The following is a 10,799-nucleotide window of genomic DNA, read 5'->3' as shown; positions in this document are numbered from 1 at the left end:
ATAAGTCATCAGGGAATGCAAATTAAAACAGTGAGATGCCAGTACACACCTATTAGAATGACCAAAATCCGGAACACTGACAACATCACGTGCTGGCAAGGTTATAGTGCAACAGAAAGTCTCACATTGCTGCTGGGAATTATGGTGGAGCCACTTTGGAACACAGTTTGGCACTTTCTTTCAAAACTAAATATACATGTAATCTTACTATACGGTCCAGCAACCACACTCCATGGTATTTACCCAAAGGAGTTAAAAACTTACGTCCACACAAGAGCCTATACACAGATGTGTAGAGCAGCTTTATTCAGAATTGCCAAAACTTGGAAGCAACCAGATGTCCTTTAGTAGGTGGATGGATAAATGAACTTTGGTACATACAGAAATGGGTTATTATTCAATGCTAAAAGGAAATGAAATATTAGGCCATGAAAAGACATAGAGGAATATATTATTAAGGCATATTATTAAGTGAAAGAAGTCAACCTGAAAGAGCTACATACTATATAATTCCAACTATATGATATTCAAGAAAAGGCAGAATTATGGAGACAGTAAAAAGAAAAAAGTCAGTGGTTGCCAGGGATGAGCTGGGGGAAATGAATAAGCAGAGCGCAGAGGACTTATGGACAGTGAAAGTACTCTGTGCATACCACAATGGTGGATATTTGCCATTGTACATTTGTCCAGACCTGTAGAATGTACGACACCAAGAGTGAACCCTGCTGTAAACTACGAACTTTGGGTGATTATGATGTGTCAAAGTAGATGCACTGATTGCAGCAAATGTCCTACTCTGGCAGGGATGTTGATAATGGAGAAACCTGCTGTGGGAGCATTTGGTATATAGGAAATCTCTGTACTTCCCTTTCATTTTTGTTGTAAACTTAAAACTGTTCTAAGAAATAAAGCATTAAAAAGAAGTTTGTTAAGGGGAACCTGGGTGGCTCAGTCGATTAAGTGTCTGCCTTTGGCTTAGGTCATGATCTCAGGATCCTGGTATTGAGCCCCATGTTGGGCTCCGTGCTCTGCAGGGAGTCTGCTTCTCCCTCTCCTATTGCCCTTCCCACCCGTTCCTGCTTACTTTCTCTCTCTCTCTCTCTCTTTCTCTCACTCTCTCTCAAATAAATAAATTAAAAATGTTTGAGAAAAAAGAAGTTTGTTAAATTTTTGAAAGGTAGGCTGGTTTTTCCCTACCCCAATTTATGCTGGATAGGTCCTCTTATTTACTTTTCTGTTGGGTGTGGACGTCAGGGGACATCTATGGACCTCTTCCCTTCCATCAAAGACTACTGCTTTCTGGAATATAGTTACCGTAAATTTATATCCTCAGCATTTTGAGGGCGCCTGGGTGGCTCAGTTGGTTAAGCGACTGCCTTCAGCTCAGGTCATGATCCTGGAGTCCCGGGATCGAGTCCCACATCGGGCTCCCTGCTCAGCAGGGAGTTTGCTTCTCCCTCTGACCCTCTTCCCTCTCGTGCTCTCTATCTCTCATTCTCTCTCTCTCAAATAAGTAAATAAAATCTTTAAAAAAATAAAAATATATCCTCAGCATTTTGATCTTGTTATTTTTTTTTTTTTAAATTGATGTCCAGCTTATCCAGCTTACTTGATTGCCAGGCTGCAAATGATGTGGGGTTGGTTTTTGTTTGTTTGTTTTGTAGCTTTTAATATCCATACCAGAAGTACTATTTATAAACAGATTAAAACACAGCAAAAATATTTTATATGTACCCACAGATATACCATTTCTGTTGTTTTTCATCCATTTATAAAGATTTAAGATTCCATCTGGTACAATTTTCCATCAACGTGAATAGAATATTCTTTATATTTTCTTATAGTGCAGCTCTTACGGTAATGAAACTCTCAGTTTGTTAGTCTCAAAATGTTTTTACTTTACCTTCATTATGAATATATAAGCCCCCACCCAGGTTGACAGACTTTCTTTCCTTGAAATGCTTGAAATATATTTTTAATTGTCTTCCATTTTGCTTTATTTCCAATGAGAAATCAGTGAGAAGTCAGCCATTATTTTTTATTTTTTTCACTTTATCTTGTAATGTGTCTTATTTCTGTGCTCCTTTTAAGATTATTATTTTTTCCTTTGTTTATCTGCAATTTGATTATGATGTGTCTTGGTATAGTTTTCCTTGTTTTGAGCTTGAATTTATGGGTTGCTTTTTATTACAAATGTGAAAAATGTCTGCCTGTATGTCTACAGCCTTCTTCTGATACTCCAATTATATGCTTCTTAATATTTTTGACTTCTTAATGTTTTCCCACAGGTCACTGAGGTTTTGTTTACTTTTTTCCTCCAACTTCCTCCCTCCCCCCAGTGTTTCAGTATGGCTAGTGTCTATTTCTACCTATAGGATTACTAAAGTTCTTTCTTTGGGTAACTCTCTTCTTTCTGGTATTCTGCCTCATAAATTCAAGCCATTGGAGACTCTCTGCACTCCAGTCTATCCTCTTCAACTGTTCAAATGTCGCCTTGTTTTCCCTCCTTGTGCTATGCTTTGAAAAGTATCTCCAGGAGCAGTGATAGGGTTCATTCGTTTTTTGTTTTTTTTTTCATTCACTTTTCTCAAGGATCACAAGTCTGTACTTTTTTTTCCAGTGTGTGAAATCTATAGTTATAGATATATTTTGTACTTTTTGTTATTGCTTATTGTGGAAAGGCTAGTTTAGTACCAGTTATTCCAACAAAAACAGAAGAGTAAGACCATTTCATTTGTTGAGCATGACAGTTCTTACTCATTGCAACCATACTGAATATGATATAAAATAGGCATAAAATAAATAAAAACTATAAGAACATGTTTTATTTGGAAAAGTAGGTACACTATTTCTAGAATAATTCCATATTTTATATTGTCATTAATTAAAAAAATTATTTTCTCTAGCTATTTTCCTTGGCATTTAAAACTACATGTAATTTATGAGAACTTTTGATTGCATATGTATTAGTATTTTAATTTTTGATGATTAATTTCAAACAAATACTTCAGATCAAACTGGAAAATGAAACTATCAAGATTTTTTAAAAATTATATTTGGATTAAATTTAAATGCCTTAAGATTTTAAAAGAAAAAAATGGAATTATAGCATCTTTTGGGACTCAATGTCAAGAATTTTGATGACTACTTTTCATAAATTATCTTTTAAAATCCAATTTTATGTCAAATAAAATATTCTAATATTTAAGGAGCTCAGAGCACTTGTAAATTTTTAGCCTTTTTATTTTTGAGAATAAGAGCCTTTATTTGCGTTTGCAGTTAGGTTGTGAAGGTTGTACTATGTTCAAGATAGTTTGTAAGGATGAATACAATTCAATTGATGATTACTTTCAAATATCATGCCACAAAGTTAACAATAACAAATATTGTCTTTTATTGTTTCTACTCAGTAAATTGAAGTGATTGCAAATCCTTAAATATATCTTTAATCTTTTGAATTTATGAGATGTCTTTCAGGGTTATGGGCAAGTTTCCTAACTCCTACCCTCCAGTCTCAGCTGAATGTCACTTTTTTGTACATCTATGGAGTACCCTGGACATATTTCAAGAATAGCACATAATTTACAGAATTGTAATATCTGTTGGCTTCTTTTCTCCCCCCATTTGATTTTAAATCCCATGAGGCCAAGGAATGGTGTATTTTTCAACTTAGTGTCAATTATACCCTGCAGTACAGAGTAGATATTTTATACTTGTTTGTTAAGTAAACAAATGAGTAAATCATTTCTGTATTGCAATTTGCATACAAAGGATTATTCCAGTAGGAATATGAACATTAGTGAAATGATTGGATGCTAACACTACATTTTGTATCTTTTCTTACAGGCTCTTAAATCTGATCTACAATGGAAAAATTTCTTTTTTATCTGTTTTTCATTGGCATAGCAGTGAGAGCTCAGATCTGTCCAAAGCGTTGTGTCTGTCAGATTTTGTCTCCTAATCTCGCAACCCTTTGTGCCAAGAAAGGGCTTTTATTTGTTCCACCAAACATTGACAGAAGAACTGTGGAACTGCGGTTGGCAGACAATTTTGTTACAAATATTAAAAGGAAAGATTTTGCCAATATGACCAGCTTGGTGGACCTGACTCTATCCAGGAATACAATAAGTTTTATTACACCTCATGCTTTTGCTGACTTACGAAATTTGAGGGCATTGCATTTGAATAGCAACAGATTGACTAAAATTACAAATGATATGTTCAGTGGGCTTTCCAATCTCCATCATTTGATACTGAACAACAATCAACTGACTTTAATTTCTTCTACAGCATTTGATGATGTCTTTGCCCTTGAGGAGCTGGATCTGTCCTACAATAATTTAGAAACAATTCCTTGGGATGCTGTTGAGAAGATGGTTAGCTTGCACACCCTTAGTTTGGATCACAATATGATTGATAACATTCCTAAGGGGACTTTCTCCCACTTGCACAAGATGACTCGGCTAGATGTAACATCAAATAAGTTGCAGAAGCTACCACCTGACCCTCTGTTTCAGCGAGCTCAGGTATTAGCAACCTCAGGAATAATCAGCCCATCGACTTTTGCATTAAGTTTCGGTGGAAACCCTTTGCATTGCAATTGTGAATTGTTGTGGTTGAGGCGTCTGTCCAGAGAAGATGACCTAGAGACTTGTGCTTCTCCAGCACTTTTAACTGGCCGCTATTTTTGGTCAATTCCTGAGGAAGAGTTTTTATGTGAGCCTCCTCTCATTACTCGTCATACACATGAGATGAGAGTCCTGGAAGGTCAGAGGGCAACCCTGAGGTGCAAAGCCAGGGGGGACCCTGAACCTGCAATTCACTGGATTTCTCCTGAAGGGAAGCTGATTTCAAATGCAACAAGATCTCTGGTGTATGATAATGGAACACTTGATATTCTTATAACAACTGTAAAGGATACAGGTGCTTTTACCTGCATTGCTTCTAATCCTGCTGGTGAAGCAACACAAACAGTGGATCTTCATATAATTAAGCTCCCTCACTTACTAAACAGTACAAACCATATCCATGAGCCTGATCCCGGTTCTTCAGATATCTCAACTTCTACTAAGTCAGGTTCTAATGCAAGCAGTAGTAATGGTGACACTAAAATGAGTCAAGATAAAATTGTAGTAGCAGAAGCGACATCATCTACTGCACTACTTAAATTTAATTTTCAAAGGAATATTCCTGGAATACGTATGTTCCAAATCCAGTACAATGGTACTTATGATGACACCCTTGTTTACAGGTAAGAAAAATTAACCAAATTTTTATACTTACCATGCATCTTAATGTAGGGCTTGTTAGTGTCTACTGACTTGGTTTTTGTTTGTTTGTTTGTTTGTTTTAATTGGCAGTGCTACTCTGTGTTGTAATTACAGTACTCCTTTTTTTTTTAAAGTCTATAATGTAAGGTTTGTGAAAGGTGATTACCTGTGGGGAAATATTTTGAATGGTGTTATTTTTAGAGAGTTCAAATTTATTTTTAATATTCTGCTTACTTACTTTTTTTCCCCTCATCTAAGAGATGTGACTATCAGAGAACAAGATTGATTTATTTTAAAAATTCAAAAACATACCAGAACTTACACATCCACATGAGTGTTCTTTCCTTCAAGGAAGTCACGTTGGGAGGCTATTCCATTATCCCAATGATGCTGGCATTGCTCAAAGCACTTTTGGAATTATCTTTAGAACCTTCGTCATACTATTTTGAATATCCTCAGTGGTGGCAAATCTTCGTCTTTTGAGGGTGAATTTGAATTTTGGAAACAAGCAAAAGCCACTTGGAGCCAAGTCTTGTGAATAAGGTGGGTGATCAAGATGGGTATTGCCATTTTTGGTCAAAAAATAGGATGTAACTATAAAATAATGAGACTGATTTTTTTGAGTGATTGAGTTATGTGCATGTGTATTGTTTCATATACACTGGTTCTTAAGACAGTTCCAAAGAGAAAGTTTATAAATATTTTGAGCAGTGAAAGTATCACTGGAGTTAAGCACGTAATCTCCTCATAAGGAATTCGATGGAGAATTTGCATCTGACTATAGATTTTCTGGTATGTTTTTCTAAAGTTCAGCCTCATTGATTTATAGTCACATCTTGTCCAATTTTCAGTTGGAAATATACATTTTTACCTCTTCATATAATTTCACTCATAATAGACTATTATTACTCCTAAGAAACTGCAAAATCATGGTTTTGAAATATACATATATATCTATTTTTTTTGTCTTGAAGCTTTTCTGGAATAAGATCAACTCAATTCTTATATACCCAGATGAATTCTTGAAGATAATTTGATTTTCACCCATGTCTGGAAGTGAGAGAGTTTTTTTTAAATGAGCATGGGCTGGTAGAAAAAAAACAAAACTGGCTGAGCTAGCTGTATGATCGATCCTGGGCAAAGTCCTACATTGCTGAGTTTTAATTTCCTCCTCTTTAAAAGCAGGAGATTAAAGTAAACAGTTTCTAATATCTCTCTCATCACTAAATGTATGATCATGTAGACTATGATGCATGCATGTTAGCATAAAGTTGTTTGTCCTTCTTATACTCAGCTCTTTACCTGAGTTATCCATTATTTGACCCATTGTCAAAGAAGAACGTGCACTCCTACCCCTCACCTTCCTGTAGCTACTAACACTGTATATATATAATGTGCCATTGGCCAGTTTCTACTTTCCAAATTCTAAGATCCTAATCCTGCTATGACAAGAAAATTCTATGTGACCTTCAGAAAACTGCTTAAATTTCCTGACTTCAGTGTTTGTCACAAATAAAATAGTAATGCCTACCTCATACAGTCATCGTAAGAATAAAATTATAGTGTTCCAGAAAAAAAAAGAATAAAATTATAGTGTATATAAAGTGCTTAGTAATGCCTGGTGTTTATCATACACTCCCTAATGATAGTGATTTTGATCACAAATCACAAACACATACTGTGCCCTAAAAGTTTCCTGGTTCATTTAGACCACATTGTCTAGGTTGTATAACAGATTAGCATTGCCAAGTTTTAAAATTTCCTAAAAATTTCTTTCAGGGAAAATATAGTTTCAAGCATTTTTTTTTTCTCTAAATGAAATCTTAGTTTAGGTCGTATTTGGTTGCTACTTAAAAAAAAGTTAGTGAAAAAAAGGCATCCACAGAAGAATTTTGTGATACAATGGATTCAGAGGTATCTGTAAACTTTTATCAAACTTAGCAACTGTTCTGAAGGTAATTTCATCAGCCCACAATGGGCAGGATGAGGGATTTAGGCTCTGGTCAACAGTCTTGCCCCGTTCATGTTTTTGAGATAATATTCCTCATACATTCTCATCAACCTCATTTTTAGATAAAAACATACTGGGAACCAAGTGTTGCTGGCATAAGAGAAGGCTGAGATCTGTAAATAAAGTACTTTAATCTTAGTAATTATCGTAGTTACAAAATATAGGTTTGCTGGGTACCATTCCATAGCAGCTTATAACTGATTTGGAAAATAAATACTCCGATGCATTTCCATTCTGGTTTCTAATGCGATTGTCAGTGTTTTCCCTTCCTTCAAATTGGCTTTTAGTCACAGAGGTGTTGTAAGTGCTAAATGGATTTGTTTAGTAGTCAGATAATGTCACAGTCACACCTTTCAAAAGCAATTTGTCATAAATGATTTTTTTAGCAGTGGCTTTTATTAGGAATTCTGCTTTGCCAAGCAATGTAATTAGGAAGCTTGTCAAGGCATGGTGCAGTCACCATTAATACAGTGCAGAATCCAGCAATGGCTTTTAACCATTTTACCTAGGCAAATATAAGATTAGATCATTTTCCCATATTTCATATCTGTTATAAATGTGCTTATCTTAATGAGTACCAAAATGAAACAGAACTGAAGTCATAATGGCTCTGTGTGTCTATATGTTTTGTTTTTAACATTAACACAAATTCCATTGTCCCTCAGAATGATACCTCCTACGAGCAAAACTTTTCTTGTCAATAACCTGGCTGCTGGAACTATGTATGACTTGTGTGTCTTGGCAATATATGACGATGGCATCACTTCCCTCACCGCCACAAGAGTCGTAGGTTGCATCCAGTTTACGACGGAACAGGATTATGTGCGATGCCATTTCATGCAGTCCCAGTTTTTGGGAGGCACCATGATTATTATTATTGGTGGAATAATTGTAGCGTCTGTGCTGGTTTTCATCATCATCCTCATGATCCGGTATAAGGTTTGTAACAATAACGGGCAACACAAGGTCACCAAGGTCAGCAATGTCTACTCTCAAACTAATGGGGCTCAGATACAAGGCTGCAGTGTCACGCTGCCCCAGTCCATGTCCAAACAAGCTGTGGGACATGAAGAGAATGCCCAGTGTTGTAAAGTTGCCAATGACAACGTGATACAGTCTTCAGAAACTTGTTCAAGTCAGGACTCCTCTACCACTACCTCTGCTTTGCCTCCTACCTGGACTCCAAGCGCTTCTGTGTCCCAAAAGCAGAAAAGAAAGACTGGCACAAAGCCAAGTGCTGAACCACAGAATGAAGCTGTCACGAATGTTGAGTCCCAAAACACTAACAGGAACAACTCAACTGCATTGCAGTTAGCTAGTCGACCTCCTGATTCTGTCACAGAGGGGCCCACATCTAAAAGAGCACATTCAAAGTCAAGTAAGTTTCTCACTTTGCCTGCTGACAGATCCAGATTCAGGTACTCCCTGAATGGAGAATTAAAGGAATACTATTGTTATATTAACTCACGGAACACGTGTGGACTGTTTTCTAAAAGAAGCATGTCTATGAATGCGATGTTAATTCAGTCCAACAGTTCTGATGGGCATAGTGGAAAAGCATCTCTCTCAGATTCTGAGTGGATATTGGAAAGCACGGTGTAACCTATTACTTCTTTTTAATGAAGAAATTATTTTGAAAACTCATATAGGAAATTGGAATTTGAAATTCCAGCTTTGTTACTCTGATACATGCCTCATAGAGCCAAGGTGTATAAACCTTCTAGGTACAGTTTGATATGTGAGGGTAACACAGATAAGATGGTTTAGGGGTAAAAGCATGACATGACAGTGCCTTCCCTGCCCTAGGACTGGCCTCCAGGTTCTACAATAGCAGAGCACAAAATAAAGTTTGTCACTGGACAAAGAAGTCTTACATAAATAATGCTATTTCCTCCAGTCTTATAAAGGACCACCTAGGCTGATTAGTATTTTTCAGTGAGTAGATTGTCTATTTTCTTTCAAGGACAGTGGCGTTTTTTTGTTTTGTTTTGTTTTTGTTTTTTTATAATATATATATTTTTTAAGATTTTATTTATTTGAGAGAGAGAATGAGATAGAGCATGAGAGGGGGAAGGGTCTGAGGGAGAAGCAGACTCCCCCTGAGCAGGGAGTCTGATGCGGGACTCGATCCCGGGACTCCAGGATCATGACCTGAGCCGAAGGCAGTCGCTTAACCAACTGAGCCACCCAGGCGCCCCAGTGGCGTTTGTTTTTAGGCGGATATTAAAAAGAACAACTCTGTGTTGTTATGGTGTTTAAAATAAAATATTCAATAAGTATACCCAGACAGTGTTAAAATAGGTACACTTCTAAACAACATTCTTGGTTCAGATGCCTTAATGGATTTATGGTATTTCTCATCCATGACATAGCTTTTTTGGTGGGGAGCAAAAGAAAATTCAAGTGATTTTGCATTTATCAAAGAAATCCAGTTCAGTTTCAAGTCACAGGCCAGAATTCTGTATGCTGCTACCCTAGGCACAGGAAGGTGTTTTCATTCATTCAGTACACATTTGTGGAATGAATGAGTTTTATGTTTTTCTTTAAGTAAGTTAAAAAGGGAAACAAAAATACCAGGCTCCCATTATCAAAGGAATGTCTATTGTTATCACTAAGTGAAGTAAAAAAAAATACTTCTAATGGAATTCTTATTACATTTATAAGCAATATAAAGTCATTGCTCATTAACCAGATAGTGGTTTTGTTTTCCCCTTCTGCCTATAATTCTCAGTTGGAATGTTTCTTTCTTAGAGTAAATGCATTTATTTTAACCAAAACCTGTGATGAAATTTAAGTAGAAATCATGCAGCTTAATGGGAATGCATCATTAAAAAATTCTTAAATTTAGTCAGACAATAATATTGCTCCTTGATATATGGCATTCTTGGATATCCACTGAAATCAAGATCTATAGATAAATGTTCCTATCTACTCATTGAAAATCTTACATTATATTGCAACTTGATGGTGTTTTTTTAAAGATTGGTAGATGGGGGTTAACATTAAGGCATTCTTTGGTGTTTGGGATGGGAGGTTGAAAATAAGGCTCACATGAGAATCTTGCACAAAAAAATTTAGCCATGATATAATAAGATATGTACTTTATTTATATAACATACTCTATGGGAGTAAGTTAAATAGTAAGTTTAATATCTCTTACAGATCACTTGGAAATATCATTAAAACACAGATGGTAGTCAGTTTAATTTTCTTCTACTAGAGGCATATGTAAAAACTTCAGTTAATTTTAACTTGACACAGACACATTTTATACACGATTAATCATGGTGACATTCAGAAGCAGGTAAAATTAAAGCAGTTAGAGATTATTTTCCATACCAGTCTTGAAAAAAATTATCTGGTGGGCTAGTATTATCTTAGGTGTTTCATAAATACCTCCTCTGCCCTGGCTCCCTTTCTAAAGCTTTCCTTTCACATTTCAAAAATCTAATCAGCTTTCATGGGTCAAGTGTATGTTCTTTTGAGGAATAAATGAGATTACATGTGTGATCATGTTT

The 10,799-nt window shown here is 35.9% G+C and overlaps 1 protein-coding gene across 1 annotated transcript; it reads left to right on the top strand.

Moving 5' to 3' along the window:
• The first annotated feature begins 3,866 nt into the window (after positions 1-3,866).
• Positions 3,867-8,883, top strand: LRFN5 (leucine rich repeat and fibronectin type III domain containing 5). The gene is made up of 2 exons (XM_088025048.1): positions 3,867-5,251; positions 7,947-8,883. Exons 1-2 carry the CDS (start codon positions 3,867-3,869, stop codon positions 8,881-8,883), a joined length of 2,322 nt encoding a protein of 773 aa, XP_087881174.1.
• Positions 8,884-10,799: the final 1,916 nt, after the last annotated feature.

Source organism: Eumetopias jubatus, unplaced genomic scaffold (assembly GCF_037043125.1).
Source record: "Eumetopias jubatus isolate StellerSeaLion01/CBP00866 unplaced genomic scaffold, mEumJub1_p1.0 scaffold_7, whole genome shotgun sequence".
Taxonomy (NCBI): domain Eukaryota; kingdom Metazoa; phylum Chordata; class Mammalia; order Carnivora; family Otariidae; genus Eumetopias; species Eumetopias jubatus.
The sequence above is the reverse complement of the archived record's forward strand: the minus strand, read 5'-3'. Positions and strand labels throughout refer to the sequence as shown.

What these genes read in the sequence shown, in the direction of transcription:
- LRFN5 (XM_088025048.1), top strand. Translation starts at nt 3,867, where the DNA reads ATGGAAAAATTTCTTTTTTATCTGTTTTTCATTGGCATAGCAGTGAGA. An exon ending in GATGACACCCTTGTTTACAG is followed by an intron (nt 5,252 to 7,946) that starts GTAAGAAAAATT and finishes ATTGTCCCTCAG; the next exon opens with AATGATACCTCCTACGAGCA.